Source organism: Mus caroli, chromosome 7 (genome assembly GCF_900094665.2).
Source record: "Mus caroli chromosome 7, CAROLI_EIJ_v1.1, whole genome shotgun sequence".
Classification (NCBI taxonomy): Eukaryota; Metazoa; Chordata; class Mammalia; order Rodentia; family Muridae; genus Mus; species Mus caroli.
Genome location: NC_034576.1, coordinates 29061975 through 29086181, shown reverse-complemented (window position 1 = coordinate 29086181; position 24207 = coordinate 29061975). Strand labels below are relative to the sequence as shown.

Here is a 24207-nt window from a genome sequence, read left to right as displayed (position 1 = left end):
GAGAAGCACTAGGTACAGGGAAGGTGAATCCATAACCAGAATAAGTATCTAGTCCATGTTGGCTCCTCTGGAAAGCTGTGGCATGATGGCCATGGGGCTGCCCAGAACATCATCCCTATATCCACTGTCATCCCAGACAGAGCTGAATGGGAAGCTCATTGGCATGGCCTTTCGTGTTCTACCCCCATCGTGTCCATCGTGGATCTGATGTGCCGCCTGGAGAAACCTGCCAAGTATGAGGACACCAAGAAGGTGGTGAAGCAGGCATCTGAGTGCTCACTGAAGGGCATTCTGGGCCACACTGAGGACTAGGTTGTCTCCTGTGACTTCAACAGAAACTCCACTCTTGCACCTTTCATGCTGGGGCTGGCATTGCTCTCAATGACAACTTTGTGAAGCGCATTTCCTGGTATGACAATGAATACGGCTACAGCAACAGGGTGGTGGACCTCATGGCCTACATGGCCTCCAAGGAGTAAGAAACCCTGGACCACCCACCCCAGCAAGGACACTGAGAACAAGAAAGAGGCCTTTGGTTGCTGAGGAGTCCCTGTCTCAACTCGGCCCCCAACACTGAGCATCTCCCTCACAATTTCCACCCCAGGCCCCCATAATAACAGGAGGGGACTAGGGAGCCCTCCCTACTATCTTTGAATACCATCAATAAAGTTCGCTGCACCCACCTCAAAAAACAAAGTATCTAGTCCAGTAAAGACAAAGTGTCCTTTCCAAGGAGGAAGTGTTCCAATGTAGTCACTCTGTTACCAGGTCATTGGCTGGTCACCTTGGGGGAATAGTACCATATCTGGAACTCAGTGTTGGTTTCCGCTGTTGGCAGATCTGGCACTCAACAACCATTGTAGCCAGGTCAGCCTTGGTGAATGGAAGTCCATACTGTTGAGCCCAAGCATCTCTGCTACCATGGCCACTTTATTCATGTGCCCATTAGGGAATGACAGGAATGGTTGGGGAAAGAGGCTGACTATTCATAGAACGGGTCATCTTATCTACTTGATTATTGAACTCCTCGGCTGAAGTCACCTCTTTTTTTTTTTTTTAAAGATTTATTTATTTATTACATGTAAGTACACTGTAGCTGTCTTCAAACATGCCAAAAGAGGGCATCAAATCTCATTACAGATGGTTGTGAGCCACCATGTGGTTGCTGGGATTTGAACTCAGGACTTCTGGAAGAGCAGTCAGTGCTCTTAACCACTGAGCCATGTCTCCAGCCCCTGAAGTCACCTCTTGACGATCATTTATATGACACACAAACATCTTCGACACAAACATCTTCCATCTTTTGAACATTTAGAGAGATATATCCACATACTTTCTCCCCAGATGTCTTTCTCACCAATTTTCCAATCATGTTTTTTTTCAAGTCCCTGACCATCCAGCCAATCCGTTGACTATCGTCCATGAATCAGTGAGCAATCCCAATTCTGGCCATTTCTCCTTCTAAACAAAATGTGTGACCACCAGAAGCTCTGCCCACTGTGAAGATTTCCCTTCAGTAGTCTTTCAGGGTTGTCCCAGAAAAGGGTTGTAATGCTGCAGCTGTCCACTTCTGTGTGTTGCATGCGTATAACGTACAGAACCATCAGTAAACCAGGCCCTAGTCATCTCTTCTTTAGTCAACAGAGCACAGGCGACACACCGTGAGGCTATAGGTGCATGCTTGGCAGGAGATGGCATTGTAAGAGTAGAAACCATAGGCATTTGGGCAACTTCCTCATGTAACTTGATTGTTCCTTCAGGATATGTTTGGGTCCAATCACATGCATACCATTTGATATTGATATTGCACATCCTACTTTACCTTGTTTAATGAAAATCTAAATATAGCAAATCCTCTCTCTCCTGATCCTCAATAACATTTACTTAATAAATCTATTTAATATTGTTTATGATTATTGGATGGTAAGTTATATTTTATTCATGTTAGATAACTAATTAGTGCTTAATATCTAACCAATCTGTACCTTATGTTTTAGGAGACAATTTTTTTGTTTTCTTTTTATAAATTTTATTATCATTATTTTGGAGAACAACTTTTCCTTCGTACAATGCAATTAATAGAGTCGATAATTCTTGGTTGTCAACTTGATTACATCCGGACTTAACTAAAACCCCCAAAATAGAGGGCACACCTCTGAGGGCTTTCTGCTCATTTTGAAGTGGGAAGATCTACTGTGAATCTGGATTTTTTTAATAAGGAAGACACATCTTTAGTCCAGAACTTTAATTCAGTTTTAAACTGGGCCATGCTTTTTTTCCTGGAAGCCTATATAAGGACATGGAGGAATGAAACTTTCACTCTTTGCCTGCTAGTCCTCACCTTGCCAGCAAATCCTTCATTGGCAAGTGTTCTTTCACACAACCCAGTCTAGGTTGGCTACCGCGTCCCCTCTGGTGACGTAGAGAGTCGCATGGCCTCCTGGGAAATGTAGTTCAAGACTTGGCCAGCGACGGGTCTCGCGGTGGACCCTAGGCTTGCTTTATCAGACACACCAGGAAGCCAGTTAGAAGCTGCCTGCATGCCTGCTTGCTGGCTGGGAGCGCACGAAGCTGTGGGGGAGGACAACTGAGGAGCGTCGCGCGTTCCCGAACCCCAAAGAGAATCCCAATGTGAGACCTGAGTGTTTGAGACCAAACCATCCCCGGGCAGTCTGATGAGAGGAAGCCGCCTGCCTAGTCCTGTGGGTACCAGTGAGCAATGGAAATCCTAGTGTGTGATACCCTGATGAGACCTGGTGTGTGGAAGGGAAGTGAATTGAGAGAAACTAGGCGCGGATAAGATTGATGGACTAATGGGGAGGCACCAAAGTGCTGGGTAGCCTAAAGAAGGTGAGGTTAACACTGTAGCGTGTTTGATTTGTGCATGTGATGACCCCTGAATGTGGATCACCTGGGTGGCAGGGAGTGGGGACAGTCTGAACCCTCTAAAGCTCATTTCCACCTCAAATCGTGATTAATACCTGAAAAGGCTTGGGTTCAAGGCCGATTATTGTCCTTTTGCTTCAGTGAGTAGAGGCGATCTCAACTCCAGAAGGATGGCATGGCGGGGGCTTGGGGAAAGGAGAGGTTTCGTGCGGAAGGTTGCTGTGTAGTTCATAGACACACCTGTAAACAGTCTGTTTTGCTTTCAAGGGTTGTAGGCAGCAGGGGTGGAAGCAGGGAGGGTCTTACCTTTCTGGGAAGGAATGTGTGGCCTTGAGGATGGAGGAAGAGGGAAGTGGAAGGGGACCCTTTCGTGTATAGCCATCACGCTGGAGGTGTTGGTACTGGTAGATACAGTTAGTTTAGATTTTTTTTTTCTTTTTCTTTCTTCTTTGTCCCCGTCCCCCCCCCCTCCTCCTCCTCCATTTTGAGACGGGCTCTCACTATGTACCCCCTGGCTTTCCTGGAATTCACTAAGTAGACCAGGCTGGCCCGAAAAGCACAGAACTATGCCTTCCTCCACCTCCCCGTTACTAGAATTCAAGGTGTTCAGTTTTGAGATGGTACTTGAGTTAAAATTTAAGGCCTCAACTGTTTTTTTTTTTTACAGATAGATGACCACATTCCTAATCTAACATAAACAAGAAGAGATGACAGTAGGTAGAAGAAACGTAAAGAAGGTTCTTCTGGCTTGGAGATGGCTGTGGAGGAGGAGGAGGAGGAGGGGGAGGAGGAGGAGGAGCAGCAGCAGCAGTAGCAGCAGCACACCTTTAATCCCAGCACTTGGGAGGCAGAGGCAGGCAGCTTTCTGAGTTCGAGGCCAGCCTGATTTAGAGAGTGAGTTCCAGGACAGCCGGGCTACACAGACAAACCCTGTAGTGAGAATTCTGGAAGTCTGGGTTCTCAAAAAGCACAGAAATATAAGAATATGCTTTCATTTTAATCCCAGCTGTGGGGATATGCTGATTTGCCTCATGCTCTAGCAGAGGGATGGTTTTACCAGTTGGAGACAGATTCTGTAATTGTGTGCTGTTTGGAATTCTGGGAATATTTCAGAGGGTAAATGCTTAAGCCCCATAGGTGGTGGTGTTTGGTCATTCCTCCCTGCGCGACCCCCCCCATTGGTTGTAGTTTGTTAGTCACACTCCAGGAAGAACCAAGAGGAAGAAGTTCAATTCAAAGATCTCCACTCTCTCCCCTCTGTCCTTCTTACTCTCCTATCTAGTGATAGGGGGTGAAATGGGGGTGGGGAAAAAAGGAGAACACACAAAGTAGCAAAGACAGCTACAGAAGATTCTCTGTGAATGAGAGCCACGCAGGGTCCAGGTCTCAGTGACACCACTAAAGTATTTTCAGAACACTTTTTGCTTTTATGTTTTAGTTAATGTGAATTTTTAGTTGTAATTTTAGTCTCTATTAGTACCTTGTTTTTTTGTTTGTTTGTTTGTTTGTTTTGGTTTTTGGTTTGTGTGCTTTCTGCAGCTTGTCTTAAAAGGTCCTTTCTTACTCATTTTCATATCCGTTCTTTATAGATGTGCGATCTTTGCAAACAGTCACTGCTTCACATTGAGGTTTTGTTTTCAGTTTTTAAAACTTATTTTTATTTGATTATTTTATGTATATGGTATTTTGCCTAAATGTATGTTTGTGTGCCACATGCATACAAGACCCACTAAAGTCAGAGGAGAGCATTGGATCCCCTGGAACTGAAGGCAGAGACAGTTGTGAGCTAGCGTGGGTGCCAGGGATCGAACCTGGGTCCTCTGGAAAAGCAGCTTTGCCCTAAGCCACCTTTTTAGCCCTGCAGTTTGTTTTTAACAAATTTCAGGTTCCACCTATTGTTAAAAGATTCAGGGTTGGATTTTATATGTGCATTTTCCATTGCCGTGTAAACAACGTTTCATAAATTGTGCCACCACATTTTAAGAAGTAAATTAGAAAAATAACTAAGACACACAGTGGACGGTTTCTGGTCTTTTAAATTAGAGAAGAGCTGGCTTTCACAGAAAACACAGATTAAAAGCATCATTGGTGACTCTCAGGGAGAAGAACACAGAATGGTAATGCTATTGTGCCTACTTTTAGATAGCCTTGGATCCATTCATATCTCCTAGTAGGACACATAGACATATCATTTTCAAACTAGATACACAAACATAATTTTGCTTAGTATTTTTATTGCTATCATCTGAAGTAAAAACATAAGGGTTCTTTGGAAATTTGGTTGGATTGTGTTTTGCTGGGGCAAACACGTGAAAGAACATTTAGCTGAAGCGGACACAGGTAAAAGGCTAAGGCAGACTCGTGAAGGAGCATTTGAGCTGAAGCAGACACGGGTGAAAGGATGTTCTTCTCCAATAAGGTCACAGCTCCTAATCCTTCCCTAAACAGTTCAGTAACTAGGGATCAAGCATTCAAATGTATGAACCTGTGGGGGCCATGCTTATTTAAAAACCACCATGTGGTATGAAATAATTTATGTGCCTGGCCCTTTAAATGACCCTTTGCTCTTCAGTGTCAGTTGGCTCTTGGACTTCTGGGAACAGGAGAGGATATAAAAGCCAGCAGAGGCTGAGAGGTGAGTGGAGAGAGTAGTAAGTAGGAAAGGGGGAGGGGGAGGGAGGGGAGGGAGGGGGAGAGAGGAGAGAAAGGGGGAGGGGGAGAGAGAAGGAGAGGGAGAGAGAGAGAGAGAGAGAGAGAGAGAGAGAGAGAGAGAGAGAGAGGAGTAGGATTGGGGAGTAGGCAGAAGCAGAGTCCAGGAGAAGAACAGGGTCAGAGAAGACAGTTGATGCAGGAAGAAAGAAGACTGTTTAGGGCTGGAGGAGAGAGAAGATTTTGAAGAATGAATCTATAAGGCAGTTGAAAGTGAACTGGGCTAGCAGACTGAGGTAGCAGTTAAGCTTAGAGAAGCTGAGCTGAGACAGAGAAGATATTTTTAGGAGACAGATAAAACAAGAACCCACAAACAAAGAAATTAAAAATAAAAGAAAAAAAATTAAAGAGCAAAAAGCTACACCACCACATCAGCTCTCTCAGTAAATATCTGTGAGTCTGGTGAGGGTGTAGTTAGGCTTCAAACGCGTCTAGTTTTGTGGTGTGCCTTCTGTTGTGTGCTGTGAATGGAAATGACTCTGTAGGTATCAGACTGTTGTTGGCCATGAAGAGGATAGAAGGCACTGGTTATCGATGTGCATGGGAGAGCCCTGGGCAGGTGGAGTGGGCTTTCAGCTGGGAGATGACCATTGGGTATCTAATTCAGGAATGGGGTAGTTAGAGGGAACATTTATGGAAAGACAGAGTGATCCTATTTCATATGCTGGTCTTTGTGGTGGTTTGGGTATAACTAATTGAATTCCAATTATCTCTCTTTAGTTGAGTAACTCTGGCTTTGTAAGGGAGTAGAATTCCCTCAGAGCCCCTAAGCTCTTTCTCCAAGGAAGGAAAAAGCCCTTCACATATTCCCATTTGGAAGCTCTGTGGAGGTGTGGATGACAATGGCCCCCATAAGCTCATATGTTTGAATGTTTGGTCCCCAGTTAGTAGAACAATTTGGGAAGGATTAGGAGTTGTGGCCTTGTTGGAATAGGTGTGTCACTGCAGATGGGTTTTGAGGTTTCAGAAGCCCATACCGGTCCCATTGTCTGTCTGTCTCTTTGCCTGCTGCCTGCTGCCTGTGGTTTAGGATGTAAAGCTCTCAACTAGTGCTCCAGCACCATGCCTGCCTGCTTCCTGCCATTATGATCGTGGACTAACCCTCTAAAACTGAAGTAAGGCCCCAGTTAAATAGTTCTTTTAATAGAGTTGCCTTGGTCTTTCTTGGTCATGGTGTCCATTCACAGAAGTAGAATAGCAACTGAGACAAACTTCAAAGAAGTCTTAACCTCTCATGGTTCTTTCCCTCTAGCTTTCTCGGGCTCTACCTGGTTGATCGTGGAACCCAGAAGAGGACTAGTCAACTCAAGTTTTAAGCCATGGCCCAAGTAAGTTGGAATTGTCTGCCAAGCTAGCATGTAAATATCTATTATTACTTGTCCTTAAACCGCTTCTCTGAGTTTCTTCCAACTGGTAAGGGATGGTTGTGAAGCACTCTAGAGCTGGCGGCCATTGCTTTGGTGTTCTAACCTTCTGACAAAGAACCAAAGGAGAGGAAGGTCATCTCTGTACAGGGAGTACTAGAGCTTCCTTCCCAAACCATGGCTTTGTAAGGTAGAATTGTGTGCTTAAAGGGGAATAGAGAATGAGCATGTTTTTATTGAGTTCATAGAATTGGATATTTCAATTAGTCAAGATGGGATGCGCCACTGGTTGGAATTCACTTTGGTGTGGCACTTGGTTATGCCTTTGGTAAAAGTTATGGGACATTGAATGCATAGGGGTTTAAGATGTTGCATTTATCTGTCTGTAACATGAAGAATAAGCAAGAACACAGAAAGAATGATATCTGTATTGTAAAGATGGCTTATCAGAAAAGGCTTTGCTCAACTCTGTAAGTCACATCTCTGTCATGAGCCTTTTGACAATTAAAGATGGTTCAGAGACAGTGAAGTGTGGCTGTTGTTATTATTCTTGGGCTATTATTGACATGTGGAACATGTGTTGATTGGAAGGTACACAGTATGAAGTATTAAGAAGTGGATTTCTTAAGGAATTATTATAATTAATTTAATTTTGTCAATTGGAAGTATTTATTCCAGACCTAAGTGTAGCACCAAGTGTCTAGAGCACAGGGGTTTTGAAGGCAGAGACCATGTCCCAGTGTCTCACTCAGCAGCTGCGGGGTGGGGGTGGGGTTGGGGAGTGGGGCATCTTACTTTACTAAGTTAAACAATTAGCTGGAGAAATCTTTATGCAGATAAGTTAGCTAGGGCATTTTGACCTTTGACCTTGGGTTCCTAAATAGAGTTAGTAATTTCCATGGGTTTCTTCACAAGGAGATTAAGTTCTAGCTAAACCTGAAATAAATAGCCTCAGCAAGGATACAAGATGGAGCTGGACAGTGGTGGCGAGGGCCTTTGATTCCAGCACCTGGGAGTCAGAGGAAGGAGGATCTCCAAGTTCAAGGCCAGCCTGGTCTACAGACTGAATTCCAGGACAGCCAGGGCTACACAGAGAAACTGTGTTTTGAAAAAAATGAAACAAAACCAAACAAATACAAGATGGAGGGACCTCTCTGCACTGTCTTGCCCTGTCACATCACTCTCACAAACTGTCACCATTCTGCAAATCTGGAAGCCTTGATAGATATAGATATTTATATATCATCCATCTGTCCATCTATCTATCTATCTATCTATCTATCTATCTATCTATCTATCTATCTATCATCTATCTATCTATATGAAGGGCGCAAAGGATGCCATGCAGGCCTGTGCAGGCCCTGTGCATGCTGCCTTAGTTTCTGTGAGTTCATGTGAGCTTTGCTCATGTTGATTCAGAGGGCCTTGTTGTCTTGGTGTCCTCCATCCTCTCTGGCTCTTACACTTTTTCCATCTCCTCTTTGGCAGGGCTTCCTAAGCCATGAGGGGAAGGGGGATTTGATGAAGACATCCCATTTAGGGCTGAGTGTTCCCAGGTCTCTTGCTCTACATGATGACTGTCTATAGGTTTCTGTATTTGTTCCCATCTGCTGCAGGAGGGAGCCTCTCAGATGGTGGCTGAGCAAGAATAGCAGAATGTCATTAGGAGTCCTTTTATTGCTATATATTTTTTTAAGAACAGTAATAATTGATTTTACCCTATGTTCCTGGGCTATCTAATCTCTGGTTTTTGGTCACCCAAACAATGTTAGGTATTGATTCCATAACGTGGAGTGGGCCTTAAGTCAAAGCTGATATTGGGTTGGTTACTCCCACAAGCTATGTGCCACCACTGCTAGAGTATATCTTGCAGGCAGGACACCATTGTAGATCAAAGGGCTTGTGGCTAGCTTGGTGTTTATGTTTCTCTTTTCTCTTTTGGTTTATACCCTCCTGTGCCAACAGTGCTAGAAGGTGAAGGCTCTATGTAGGAAACCAGCTTGATCTCTCCATGTTCAATGAGTTGAGAAGGTGTGGTCTTCATCAATGAGACCAGTTTGTGGACAATGACCTATGGTCTTGACAAGTCTGGATTGTTGGGAGATTCCCATGGTGCCAACAACTCAATTAGATGTAATTTAATTCCAGTCCTGGCGGCTTCATTTGATGACAAGAGATGGCCAACTGGGATTCTGTCTCCCCCATTATTTGGTGACTTCATTTAGATTGCCTACATGTATGTATGTATTTTAGGACATTTCTACTGTATAAGGGTTCCATACTACCTCTCAAATGGGCCCTAATTTTACTTGTCTCTCCCTCTCCCCATCCCCTCTCCACTTGATCTTTCTGTGCCAGCAACCCCCCAGTCATCCATAGCTATCTATATATTCTGTTTCTCTTTCCTAATGAGATCTTTCTGTCCCCTCTAGTCCCTTACTCTACACCTGACCTCTATGATTCTATGGGTTGTAGCTTGACATAACAGCTAATAACCACATATAAGCAAATACATACCATAATGTCTTTCTGGGGCTGGTATACCTCAAAGATTTTTTTTTTTTTTTTTAGTTCTATCCATTTACCAGCAAATTTCATGATATCATTATTTTTTAATGGCTGAGTAATACTCCATTGTATAAATATACCACGTTTTCTTTATCCATTCTTCGGTTGAGGGACATCTAGGTTGTTTCTAGTTTCTGCTTATTACAAATAGGGCGGCATGAGTATAGTTGAGCAAGTATCTTTGCTACAGGATGAAGCGTCTTTGGGCATATGCCCAGGCGAGAGTGGTATAGCTGGGTCTCGAGGTAGACTGATGCCCATCTTCCTGAGGAACCACCACACTGATTTCCACAGTGGCTGGACAAGTTTTCAATCTCACCAGCAATGGTGAGTGTCCCCCTTAGTCCACATCCTCACCAGCATGAGGTGTCATTGTTCTATTGATCTTAAGCCCTTCTTATAGGAGTAAGGTGAATCTCAAAGTTTTGATTTACATTACCATGATAACTAAGGATGTTAGACATTTTTTTTAAGTGTTTGCTAGCCATTTGAATTTGCTCTTGAGAATTCCATTTAGATCCTTGTCCTATTTTTTCCCCCTTTTTTCTCCCTCCCCCTCCCCTGCTTGCTCACTTTATTTTGTTTCTCATTACAGATAGTCGTGAGCCGCCATTTGGTTGCTGGGATTTGAACTCATGACCCCCATCCCATTTTTAACTGGGTTATTTGTTTTCTTGATACCTAGTTTCTTGAGTTCTTTATACAGATTGTATATTAGCCCTCAATGGGATGTACAGTTGGTAAAATCTTTCCCCATTCTTTGAATAACAGTGTCCTTTTCAGTTTCCTAAGGCCCCATTTATTAACAGTTGATTTTCTTGCCTATATTAACAGTGTCCTGTTCAGAGAGTCTTTCCCTGTGCTGATGAGTTCAAGGCCATTCCTCAAGGTCTCTTCTGTCAGGTTCAGTGATTCTGGCTTTATGTTGAGGTCTTTGATCCATTTGGAGTTAAGTTTGTACGAGGTGGTAAGCGAAGAGCTATTTGGATTCTTTTACATGCAGCCATCAGTTTGATCAGCCCCATTTATTGAAGATGGTGTCTTCTTATCCAGTGTGTGTTTCTTTATCAAAAATCAGGTGTCCATAGGTGCGTGGGTTAATATCTGGGTCGTCAATTCAGTTCTCTTGATCAACATGTCTGTTTATGTGTCTGTACCATGCTGTTTTTATTATTGGAGATTTGTTGTGAGATTAGGGATTCATTTCCACGTCGCTTCCTGCCCTATTCCAGACTACCAGCTCTAGGTGTTCATTCATTTTTTTCTGCTCACTTCTCTTTGTTCAGCGTTTCCCCTTCCATCCAAACATTTTCTTCAAGCTCACCTCCGATATTTTGGTGTATCCTTTTAGAGATTGATGACGTTCAGAGATGTGGCCGTAGACTTCTCTCCAGAGGAGTGGGAGTGTCTGAGCCTGGACCAGAGGAGTTTATACAGAGATGTGATGCTGGAGAGCTACAGCCACCTCATCTCAGTGGGTAAGATTCAGAGCTCAGCCCTGAATGTTCCTGCAGCAGCCACGGGGTCTTTTTCCAAGTCGTAGAGGAGTTCCTCTGAAGTTGGTTTATACAGAATTAGCAATAGTCCCTCCTGGCGAGATCCTCCCATCTCCCTGACCACTTAGAAATACTTTTTGACTTTCTCTTGTTCTTACTATTCTCTCTTATAACCGAGGAACCAGATGATAAACGTACAGTTCTTACCATGTGCTCATTTCCTGTTTTAAAAATATCTTCTGGGCAGGACTTTTTGTTTATCGGCCACATCTGTTCTCCTTGTTGGAAAAAGGACAAGACCCCTGGATGATTTTGAGGAATGAGACAAGGGGACCTTATCCAGGTGAGTGAGGGCTGGGGTGAAGTGGGACAGTCATCAGATAAGATGATGGCTGTCTTAGTTAGGGTGCTGGTTGCTGTGGTGAGATAATCATGACCAAAGAGCAAGCTGGGGAGAAAAGGGTTTATTGGCCATTTTTAAAGCCATTCATCTTATACTCTAGTATTTTCTCTATTTATATTGGATGCTTTATCTGTTTTGAATAAACACCATGAATTTATCTTTCAGACATAGATTTCAGTTCTCAGAACAAGAAGTTACTGGGAAAGCCTAGCACATATGAAGAATTATCTCAAAGGGAAATGAAGGACTATTTTAGAAAACACAGTCTTGAAGATTTCTGTTTTGGAGATGACTGGGAAGGTAAAAATCAGTTTCAAACGCATCAAAATCAGGAATATTTTAAGCAACTGGCAGTCGCCTATGAAAAAGTGCTCACTGTGAACCAGGGTATAGTTTTCAACCACCAGAGACTGAAGGCAGGAGAGAAAGCAATTGAAATTCAGTGTGAAAAAGCCCTTACTGGGGAATCTGACCGTAGTCTTCCTCAGCTAACTCCCCCTGGTAACGAAGTCCACAAAGACAAGGAGTGTGGGGACACCTCTGCTCCTGCATCGGAGCGCACACACTGTCAGAGAGCTCACTGTCCCCAGACACCTCAGCAAGGGAAGGAAGCTGGTTTGCTTTCAGGAGTACTGGGCCTTCAGCAAGGTCACACTGGTGAGAAGTCCTATGACTGTAAGGAGTGCGGCAAGTCCTTTACTTTGAAGTCAAACTTGACGCGACATCGCAGAATTCACACCGGTGAGAGGCCATACACGTGTCATGGATGTGGAAAGGCGTTTACACAGAAATCCCATCTCTTGTCACATCAGAAAATTCACACTGGAAAAAAAGCTTATGTCTGTGGGGTCTGTGGAAAAGCTTTTCACTGTGACTCAAGCCTGACCAGTCATCAGAATATTCATTACCATGCAGTTGATGCTGGCAAGAAAGCATACGAATGTAAAAAGTGTGGCAAGGATTTCGATTGTCACTCAGGTCTCATTGATCACCAGAAAGTCCACACTGGAGAGAAACCTTTTAAATGTAAGCACTGTGGAAGGCTTTTTAGGTTTCATTCACATCTTAGGGCGCACACACGGATTCACTCTGGTGTGAAGTCCTATGACTGTAAGGAATGTGGAAAATCTTTTACATTGAACTCAAAACTTCAAGTTCACTACAGAATCCATACAGGAGAGAAGCCTTACAAATGTAAGGAATGTGGAAAATCTTTTACATTGAACTCAAAACTTCAAGTTCACTACAGAATCCATACAGGAGAGAAGCCTTACAAATGTAAGGAATGTGGAAAATCCTTTAATTTGAGGTCAAACTTGATGCGACATCACAGAGTTCACACAGGTGAGAGGCCGTACACGTGTCACGGATGTGGAAAGGCGTTTACACAGAAATCCCATCTCACGTCACACCAGAAAATTCACACCGGAGAAAAAGCCTATGTCTGTGGAGTCTGTGGAAAAGCTTTTAGTCGCGGCTCAAGCCTGACCAGTCATCAGAATATTCATTGTTATGTGGTCAATGCTGGCAAGAAAGTGTATGAGTGTAAAGAATGTGGCAAGGCTTTTGGTTGTCATTCAAATCTTAGTCGCCATCAGAAAATCCATGCTGGAGAGAAACCGTTTAAATGCAGGGACTGTGAAAAGGCCTTTGGTCAAAGAGCACATCTTACCAAACATCGGAGAATTCACACTGGTGAAGAAGGCCCTGATGAATGTCAGAGTGTGGAAAAGTTTTTCCTTGAAGACCACAACTATGTCGACATCAGAAAATCCATACTGGTGTGAAATGATGGAATGTAGAATGTGGCTCTTATTCGTGGTTTTTATTGTACCCACACTGGAATATTCACATTAGTGGCAAGCCCTGAGTCCCAGGGATGTGGGAATGCCTACAACTGGAGTGCAGGCGTAATTGTCACCAGAGCATTCATACTGAGGAAAGAAAATAGTCCAAGGAATATGGAAAGACTATTCACGGTTTAAAGCTTAAATCATCATCAGACAATGTGTACTGTGGAGGAGGGTTAGCAACCAGGCGTCTCCACCATCAACCTCAGGGACCCAGGGACCACAGGATACATCATCACCCGCTGGCAGGATGCAAGGCACTCGCACCACATCCTTCCCAAGCACGTGTACAGCATGCTCTTATAAAAAGCCCGTGCCTCCTTGTAGAGAGAATCCATTGTGTACTGTGTGGGGTCATCACCCATCAATAAATAGCTGAAGGCCTATTAGCTGAAATAGAAGGAAATTAGCAAGAGATAGAAAGTGGGACATCTGGTAGCAAAAGATTTGAACTTTGGAAGTTAGACAGAGGCAGGAGATTCCCTGAACTCTGGAGGAGATAGAAGCGTGAAACCGAGGATAGGCAACTAACCCTGCGGAGGACAGAACAGTTTAACAGTTAAGGAAGTGACAAGCTAGTCAAGGAGCAAGCCCAAGCTTATCAAACAGCCATTTATTCATAAGAAATTAAGTCTAGAAACAAAGAGGCCAGGTAGAAAAGCTCGAGGCGAGGCTGTACCTCCTCTCCCTGTTCTTTTCCCCTCCACCTTTGCCCAGAGGCAGCTTCTGTATGCTCCCTCCTCAATAAACCTCCCAGGTGAGACCTGTCACGTGGTGTGACTTTGTGGTGTTCGTTGCTCAGATCATAACAAGGAACCTCAAGTATGTAATTGATACGGGAAGTTCTTTATCTGGTGTTCAAGGCTTATAGCTGCTGTTTCCAACCTGTGGGTCACAGCCATTGGAAAATACGTATTTCTGATGGTCTTAGGACCTGAGGCACTGCTCTGTAGCAAAATTACACTCATCAAGCAGCAACAAGAATGAATTTATGGTTGGAGGTTCCAAAGACCATTGGAAATGTGTTTTCTAATGGCTGCTGCCCACAGGTTGAGAACTGGTGGCTTATAACATTCCTTTTTTTTTTTTTTTTTAAAGAAAATCAGAGGTATAATTGTAAAAGGCTTTTAACGCAAGAAGGTACCGATTGGTCATCAGTTATACCCTATTAGAGAGGCAATAGGGTATATTTAGAAGGTACATTTCAAGGCAATGAAATGAAGGTGCAAAAATTATATTTTGACGTGTCATATGCTGATGGCTTATATTCTATGCAAACATTAATGATTCTTTTTTCTAGTACGACCCCAAAGTCCAAAGAAAATGGAAAACCATGTCAAAGTAAATCAGGCTATACTATAAAGCAGTAGGAACCCTTATGTGAAATTTGCCAAATTGTGCTGACAGAATTCTGATAACAGAATTAAATGAGGAGTGTATTGGACAGGATATTTCCTGGAAAAATATAAATTGGTGTGTGTGTATCTGTGTGTATGTGTGTGCAGTGTGTGTGTGTTTCTCAAGGTACATGTGGAGAAGTAAGCTCTCTTCTACCATGGGGGTCTCAGGGATCAAGTTGAAGTTGTCACACTAGAGGCCTTCAAGGCTTGGGCTCCAACTTTTTGTAGTTTTCTTTTTCATGAGCCCAGTGTTTAAGGGAATGAAAATAACAGACTGGATATTTACCTGGAATGTTAAAGCTTTTCTTTAAGTAAATATTGCAAGGTTAATTTTGAGTTCCGTTGAAATTTTTTCATTATTTTTAACATGTATGGTTGTTTTTCCTGTATGTATGTGTGTGTGTGTGTATGTATATGTATATGTGTATGTATGTATGTATGTATGTATGTGCGCCACGTGTGCCTCTGCATGTGGATACCTAATGCCCACGGACGCTGGAAAAGGATGTCAGATCCCCTGCAACTGGAGTTCCCGATGGTTGGTGGCTATTTTGTGGGTGCTGGGAATTGATCCAGGATCATCTGAGAGAGCAGCTAGTGTTCTTAGCCACTGGCCCCCGCCACAATTTATCATCTCAGTTCCTGGTACCTTTCAGTTTATATGATGTAAGGAAATGAGTACATGTATATGTGTGTTGTACATGGTAAGTCATATTTGGATGCTGCCCTATAGTCTCAGGTAGTTGAGTACTTGGTCCCCAGTTGGTGCTGCTGTTTGGAGACATTTAGGAGGTGGCCTTGCTGGCAAAAGTATGTCACCAGAGCAGACTTTGAAAGTTCAAATTCCTACCATTTCCAATTTGCTCTGGCTTCCTGCTTGTACTTTAGAATGTGAGCCCGCAGCGCTCAGCTGGCCTGTCTGCTCACACTTGGCCTTGATGAACTCTTACCCCTCTGGAACCATAAGCCTTTCCTCTTATACATTTCCTTGGACATGGTGTTTTATCACAGCCCTGGAAATGTAGCTAATACAGGAGTCAGTACCAGGGAGTGGGCTGTTGCTGACAGACCGGCTATGCTAATTTTTTGAGGAATGTGGAAGACTTTGGAACTCTGGACTAGAAAAGTAGCTGAATGCTATACTCAGAGCTGAATGGGTCATCCTAGCAGGAGCTAGGTGGTAGTTTATTTGTTGTGGTGGTTTTGTTTTGTTTTTGTCCATTCCTATGAAATGAGCCAAGTCAAGCCAGATTAGATTGTATTAAATACAGGTTTATTGGGAAGCTGCTCTTGGGTGAGTTCCCTGTCCCCAAGGACTGAGGCCAAGGATGTCACCATGGGGAGAGAGAAGGGGGAAAGAAAGAGAGAAAGGGTGTGGGCACAGAGAGAAGAGAAAGGAGGAGAAAGAGAGGGAGAGACCAAAATGTCTGGATTGCATAGGGAGGAGCCTCTGGGGGAAGGGCAGCCCAGCCCCTGGGCAAGAAAATTCAGGGTTGGGGGCAGGGCATGCCAGGTGGGGACTGAGGGATGCTGGGAGAAGCTGGAGGCCACGTCCGCTCTGATATGTAAAATATGCACCTCAGTCCCTTGTCTCATGGCCCCAAACCAAACATCCCAACCTTTTGTTGATTATAAATGAATAAGGGTGGCATAATCATTTATGTCTACTTCCTGCGACATTGGGGCACAGTTTTGGGGTGTGGGCAAAAAGGTGGAATGCTGGCCAAGACCTGGAAGGCTGGTTGTTTCACTGCTGTCCAGGTTGTGGGACCATTTTGGGGTATGAGTGTGTAGCCCCAGTTGAAGCAGTGAGCACCTGGGGGTAACTGTTTTTGGAGTTTTCCTGGATGCAAGTTCTGAGGAAACACTTGGATGTTAGGGGCAGAAGATAAAAGTCGGGAGTTTATGAAGAAAACCTTTTTCTTGGGTGTACACTTGAAACACTTCGGCCCATGGTCTTGGTAGTTGAGGGGGTGGGGTGGGGTGGGTCTCAGGACCAGGGAAAGAGAAATAGATCCCACCCTCAGGAACAGGCAGGTATGTGTGTAGGGGTGAGGTTGCGGGGAACAGCAGGTATGTAGGTAGGGATGAGGTTGGGGGAACAGCAGGTATGTATTAGGGATGAGGTTGGGGGGAAGAAAGGCTCTTTATTGATAGTACTTTTCTTGATTTCAATTGACCTGTGAGAGGTGGATTCTCTGAGGCTTATAAGAATCTTTAAGTTTACAAAAAGATAAATCACTTTCCTGTAACTTTAATTTTTTCAACCCCCCCCTTTTTTAAAGATTTATTTATTATATATAACTACACTGTAGCTGTTTTCAGACACACGAGAAGAGGGTACCAGATCTCATTGCAGATGGTTGTGAACCACCATGTGATTGCTGGGATTTGAACTCAGGATCTTCAGAAGAGCAGTCAGTGCTCTTAACCACTGAGCCATCTCTTCAGCCCTCAACCCTTATTTTTAATGATGGTTCTTAAATGCTTTAACCTCCTTTTGGCCCACCATCTACCAGTGGTAATAGAAAAGAAAGGATTCGGTGGAAGTGGAACTATTTAGTAAGGTTCTTTAGAGCAACTTCCCACTGTGTTGTCTGGAAATGGGCGGTTCAGTTCATGGTTAGCATAGTAGCTCAATCCACTTGCAAACACTTCATGGATACACCAGCAGGCCAGTTTGGTAGAGTTGGGATAGCAATATCAGTGACCCGACCTAGCAGAGACATCTAGGCCTCAATCAATCTTGGCATGAGTCAACTGGAGGAACCAACAGGAACACCAGGAGTTCTCCTCTGTGTTTCTTTCAGTAAAGTGAAGATCAGTGAAGACTTGAGACCCACAAGCATTGCACAGCTAGCTCTGTCTCTGTCACTCTGGATATTAAAGACATTAGAAGCCATTTCCACCAATTCTTGGATGGGGATTTGAGGATCATCTATCTATCTACATTATATTTGAACAGGCAAACTTAGCTTGACTCCAGTTACCCATCTTAGGTTTAACCTTGGAACATATACTTTGATTATTAAATATACCTTATTCTTATTTTGGTATGAATGCATGGAGTTACGGTAGAAGTATGAATTTCCCCATAACAAAGATGGCTGCCCACTATGTGACTGCCCTTGTCCAAGATGGCAGTAAAGTTATAAGTCCACCCTCTTTCTCCCAAAGTCATGATAGTGATCAATCACGTGCTGTTTACTCATCCTGTATACTTTCCTCATGCTGGTGTGGCATCATTAAAATGAACAAGCTAGTCTTTCAGTAACACCATCACAATTCGTGCCAAAATCAATATTACACCTGGATTGGCCCAAACTCAAATCCTATTGCCCCCAACCCCCTTCCTGGTTCTGGGATTACAGATAGACACCATCACATTCACCAATAATTTCACTTTTGGAAAAGAATATAGAGTATGGTGGTTTGAATGAGATTAGTCCCCATAGGCTCATAAGTCAGGGGAAGATTAGGTGTGACCTTGCTGGAGGAGACGTGTCACTAGGGGTGGGCTTTGAGATTTAAAAACCCTACACCAGTCCCAGTCTGTCTGTCTGTCAACGTCCTTGCTGCCTACAGATCAGGATGTGGCTCTCAGGTACTGCTCCCATACCTTGCCTGGCTTTGTGCCATAATGTTCTTCAACATGATAATTTTAAGTAAGCCCCCAGTTAAATGCTTTGTTTGATAAGATTTGCCTTGGTCACAGTGTCTCGTCACAGTAACAGTGAATAGAACAGTGAGTAGACATAGAGGAAGTGAAATTCCCAGAAGTCTTGTCCCCAGCCCCTCCCCACCACAGCACTGAAAACAGATGTAGACACATGGTGACAAGTAACTTCTTACATGGATTCCAGTGATTTGAACCTGGGTCCTCATGCTTGTGCAACTAGCAGTGTTACCCATTGAGCTGTCTCCCCAGCCCACCTGTGATTTATACCAAAAGATTTCACGACACTGAAATTGAGTACTTTAAGAAATCTTGTCTTGGGGCTGGTGAGATGGCTCAGTGGGTAAGAGCACCCGACTGCTCTTCCAAAGGTCCGAGGTTCAAATCCCAGCAACCACATGGTGGCTCACAACCATCCGAAACGAGATCTGGCGCCCTCTTCTGGAGTGTCTGAAGACAGCTGCAGTGTACTTACGTATAATAAAAATAAATAAATCTTTAAAAAAAAAAAGAAATCTTGTCTCAGACATCTTTATGTTTATAGTAGATCTCAAAAATGTAAATATTCCGGGAGATGAGGATACAGCTTAGGAGAGGGCACATTTAGTGGATGTAACAACCTAGATTACGTACTCAGTAGAAGGCAAGTGTAAACGCTTGAGCAAAACTTGAGGAATGATTAATAGCATTCCCATACCCTGACGAAAATATGGATGGCATCTAAAGCTGTGACCAGTTCTCTGACATTCATCAAGCATGAGATCAGTATGAATTTTTCTATGCTATGTAAGCTGTGCGTCCCAGATGAAGGACTTCCTCTAATGTCAAGGAAGTTGTGAGCTATAGAAACATTTCCCCACAACATTCACATTCATAGGGACTGTTCCTACTGTGCATCTTCTAATGCTAAATTCTGAATCACGACAACAGGTCTTTCTACAATCCTAGCCCTGACTTTCCTTCAGAAGTAAGGATTTTCTGATGTCAATCAACCTCTAAGCCATGAAGGAAGGCCTTCCCACATTCTTTACATTTACAGAGTTTCCTTTAATGGCTTTTCCCATGTTAAGCAAGCACAAGTGAAAGTCTGAAGTAGAAACTTCTGGTCTCTGGAAAATCATGGTTAAATGCTGTTTGGATGGGGCAGGTAAAGTATGTTTTTCTGTAGCAGACACGTGAAAGGACACTTGATGAAGGAGTATAAATATGACCCCACAGACAGTTGGAGCTTGAGCATTTCTCTGCCCCACTATTCTTTGCTAATGACACACATGTATTGGTTCACCTTACATTACATTGCTGAACTCTGCTTGTGGTAATGCCATAGAGAGAAACTCGCCAAAGAACTCAAAAATTCCTGTGGCTTCTTGCCACTATCACGACCCTTCCACAATCTTTGCATTCATAGGGATTCCTCCTAATGTGCATTTTCTGATGCCAAATTCTGAATCAAAGTGTGAAGCCAAAATGAAAGTATGAAGTGGAAACTACCCTTTCTGATTTGTGTGTGGTGTCTGCTGACAGAACTGGACTGCAGATGCTGGATTGTGTGTGGTGACTGCTAAAAGAACTGGACAGCAGCTGCTGGTTTGTGTGTGTAGTCTGCTGAGAGGACTGGATTGCAGCTGCTGGTTTGTGTGTGGTGTCTGCTGAAAAAATTGGACTGCAACTGCTGGTTTCTGTGTGGTTGTACTGGTTAGTTTTGTGTCAACTTGACACAGCTGGAGTTATCACAGAGAAAGGAGCTTCAGTTGAGGAAATGCCTCCATGAGATCCAACTGTAAGGCATTTTCTCAATTAGTGATCAAGGGGGAAAGGCCCCTTGTGGGTGGGACCATCTCTGGGCTGGTAGTCTTGGNTTCTATAAGAGAGCAGGTTGAGCAAGCCAGGGGAAGCAAGCCAGTAAAGAACATCCCTCCGTGGCCTCTGCTCAGCTCCTGCTTCCTGACCTGCTTGAGTTCTAGTCCTGACTTCCTTTGGTGATGAACAGCAGCATGGAAGTGTAAGCCGAATAAACCCTTTCCTCCCCAACTTGCTTCTTGGCCATCATGTTTGTGCAGGAATAGAAACCCTGACTAAGACAGTGGTGATTGCTGAGAGGACTGGACAGCAGCTGCTGATTTGTGTGTGTTGTCTACTGAGAGTACTGGACAGCAGCTACTGGTTTGTGTGTGGTGTCTGCCAAGAGAACTGGACTGCAACTGCTGGTTTGTTTGTGGTGACTGCTGAGAGGACTGGACTGCAGTTGCTGGTTTGTGTGTGGTTTCTGCCAAGAGAACTGAACAGCAGCTGCTGTTTTGTGTGTGGTGTCTGCTGAGAGGACTTAACTGCAGCTGCTGGTTTGTGTGTAGTGAAGGTCGAGAGAACTGGACAGCAGCTTTTGGCTTGTGTGTGGTGTCTGCTGAGAGAACTGGACAGCAGCTGCTGGTTTGTGGATGGTGTTTGCCGGGAGAACTGGATTGCAGTTGCTGGTTTGTGTGTGTGGTGTCTGCTGAGAGGACTTGACTGCGGCTTCTGGATCATGGGGGGTGATTGCTGAAAGGATTGGACAGCAGCTGGTGATTTGTGTGTGGTATTTGTTGAGAGGACTGGACTGCAACTGCTGCTTTGTGTGTGTTGTCTGCTGAGAGGACTGTACTGCAACTGCTGGTTCATGTGTGGTGACTGCTCAGAGTACTGGACTACAGTTGCTGGTTTGTGTGTGGTGTCTGCTGAAAAAAACTGGACTGCAGCTTCTGGTTCATGTGGTGACTGCTGAGACAACTGGATTTAAGCTGCTGGTTTGTGTGTGGATGGATAGGATTTTTTCTGCCATGCATGGGAACAAGGTGCTTGCTGCAATCATGTAAGATTTTGGGGCAGCTAGGCCCTGTGGCCCCAGTTCTGGCCAGTTGCCAGAGATGTTTGAGAAGGACTAATCAGAACAGGTGACTGAATTTAGGAGGAAGGAGAGACGAAGATGGTGGTTTGGTAAGGGCACACAGTTCCAGACAGGAGGTATTTGTGCCCAACTATTGTGCCATGGAAGGTAAGCTGTAAAGTGACAAGTGGAGTGTGTCTTTTTTCCTGCAGATTCAGAGTCTCAGGTTAGGGCTGTCGGAGGCCAATCTTGGGTCTTAGCCAGGTGGAACAAAAGAGAGCCAGGAGGGGCCAGAGCTCTGCTGCGCCCCCATGAAAAAGGCTGAAGTGTGTTTCTAAAACTACATGTAGAGTGTGTGCACGTGTGTGTGTGTGTGTGTATGTGTGTGTTTCAGCATCTTGCCTAGTCCAGGCATTTACTCAAAATCTACATGCAGGACAGCTCCAGCGAAGCAACCCAGAGACCCCCCAATCTACTCTCAAGGACACAGATGTTTGTACTGGACTTGCTCCCTCCTACCTACAGATAGTTCCACAGACTCTGGACAGCAAGGAAATAATAGTCTCCTAAGACAGGACTGTTGCGGGAAATATTAAAAAAAGAAAACTGCCACATTCCTGTGCTTGTGCCCGAAACTACCTGCTCTGACAGCCTGGCCAGCCATGCACTGGCGGGCAATGACCGACCTGTTTTTATCTCATGGACACTGACTCAGAACTCCACAGTCTCTCCACCCAGCTCACTAGGTTCCCACTGGTGGGTTGTTACCATGCCAACCCCATGCTTCAAATGCCCCACTGCCTTTGTGGTGCACCTCTGGGAAGCCCATGCTTTGCCACCATACCTTTCTCTCTTGAACCCAGATGAGCCACTGATTGAAGGAAAATACAACACAAACTTAGCTCAGAAACGATGTTATCTCAAAAACTGGGCACAGCAACTAAAATCCTAATTTTATAGCCTTATTAAATCTAAATCCTCTGGTGGCAAATCCTGATCGATCTGCCATTGAAACTGGGAGACACTCGTAGCTACATCTTGTCCTCATGCTATCCCTATCCAAAAAAGACCTAACTTTCTCCTGCTTCCTTTCAGAAGTACCTCCTACTCATCCAATGATTGGCTCCTTTATTTATTACGGAATTGGTTTACAAGAACAGCACCAAAATGGAGGAATGCTAGTATTCCTTATAGGCTTGGTCCAATAGTTACCTGGCAATAGCCAGGTAGGCCTGGCTTGCTATAAAGGGGCTGTTTGGCCCCACCTCACTTTCTCTTCCCCTTCTCTCTCTGATTCTCTTCTCTCCCTGACCCCTTTCTCCCTCTCTCCCCTTCCTTTGCCCCTTCTCTCTACATGTTCCTGGCTGGCCTCTTCTCTCTCACCTTGACTTAGGCAATATAGGACATTTAACTCTCTGGGTATCCTCTGTCCACAGTTTAGGCCAAGCCCTTGCAGTGGGCAAGGCAATGGAGCAGTGTTTCTCAGTGGTTATCATACCACTAGACAGTCTTGTTGCTGTGCCCATATTTTCTTGGAGAAGTTCACTGTTAGGCTTTGGAGTCTCTGTCTGTCATAATAAGCTTCAACATTTAATATTATATTTAGCATATTTCTGACAAGATTGAGAGCCAGTATCTATTAAGCATATCTGAGTTGGTTAATTATTTGTCTTAGAATGTATCTAGTAAATAAAGATATGTTTGATAGAGCTGGAGAGTTGTCCCAGTGGTTAAGAGCACTGACTGCTCTTCCAGAGGTCCTGAGTTCAAATCCCAGCAACCACATGGTGGCTCACAACCATCTGTAATGGGATCTGATGCCCTCTTCTGGTGTGTCTGAAGACAGCTACAGTGTACTCATATACATAAACTAAATTTTTAAAAAACGATATATTTGAGGGAGCATGGTATGATGAGGTGGGAGGGGTGCCTTGGCAGGCTCATGCTGAGGCATCCCTTCCCACCGAGGTTTCATCCATTGAATGGTGATGGGTACAGTGTAGAATAGAGTTTATTTAGGGCATGGGAAGGGGAGTTGAGAAGAAAGAGACAGAGCGAGAGGGGGAGGGGGCTATAGGAACCTCTGTCAACTTGGGACTAAAGGATGATTAGGAAATGAAAGTTACTGTGGATATAAAAAGAACAGAGTAATTAAAAAAACCTTGAACCCAATTATTTCTTTAGGGTTTTTCCCTATAGGAGATCATGGTCTTGAGTGCTCACCTAAGAAGTCAGGGAGAGTATGTTGAAACTACCTAGAGGTTTTTGTGTTCATGAGATGTCTGAAACTTCTCGTTCATTTCCCTTTTCAGATGCTAGACTCTGTTAGGTTTCATCCATCCATAATTCTGTTTCCGCCACTGGGTCTGGAAACGGGCCGGTGGCCTATGTGCTCACTTAGCTTCTAGGCTTTTCTCCTTCTACCTCTGAGAGACCCCATTTTAAATTTCACGCCATGTGTGCCTATGTGCCTTTTGATGACACTACCACAGGCTGCTCCCTCGTGGCTTAAAATCTTGAGCTCAAGGCTCATGCTCTGCAACTAGACCAAGTCTTGCTTTCCATTCTTGCAGTTTTAGCATAACCATAAAGATGAGCTAGATTTACTTACCTCTCCTGGACCTGCCCATTCTAGTGTCTCATTCTCAAGAGAAAACTAATCCTTTCCCCTTCTCCCACGAGGTACTGCTCCAATTTTCTGTTCACATGTATTTACTTGGAATATACTATGTGCATTGTCTTCTACTGCTTATACATTGCTCCACTTGATCAAGCTACCTTTGCTCTATCTGTCTATCTATCGATCAATTGATTGATTGATCCATCCATCCATCCATCTATCCATCTACCTACTTACCTTCCTACCTACCAACCTATTTATTTAATATTCTTTTTTTTTGGTGGGGGGGGAGAAAAAAAACCAATGGTCAACCAACCCAAGTCACCTAGCCAGTGAAACTTTTTCTTTCAAGAGATCTAGACTAACCTTGGCTCC

At 44.0% G+C, this 24207-nt stretch overlaps 1 protein-coding gene across 2 annotated transcripts; it reads left to right on the top strand.

The window, feature by feature from the left end:
- The first annotated feature begins 2478 nt into the window (after positions 1-2478).
- LOC110297688 (zinc finger protein OZF-like) lies at positions 2479-14051 on the top strand. Of its 2 annotated transcripts, none has more exons than XM_029479718.1 (6): positions 2479-2702; positions 6848-6923; positions 10879-11005; positions 11271-11366; positions 11592-12541; positions 12710-14051. In XM_029479718.1, the coding sequence occupies exons 2-6, from the start codon at positions 6915-6917 to the stop codon at positions 13211-13213; spliced, it is 1686 nt and encodes a 561-aa protein (XP_029335578.1). In that variant the 5' UTR covers positions 2479-2702; positions 6848-6914; the 3' UTR covers positions 13214-14051. The 2 variants fall into 2 exon arrangements, with proteins under 2 accessions (XP_029335578.1, XP_029335579.1); XM_029479719.1 differs by lacking the exon at positions 2479-2702 and adding an exon at positions 2731-2850.
- The last annotated feature ends 10156 nt before the right edge of the window (positions 14052-24207 follow it).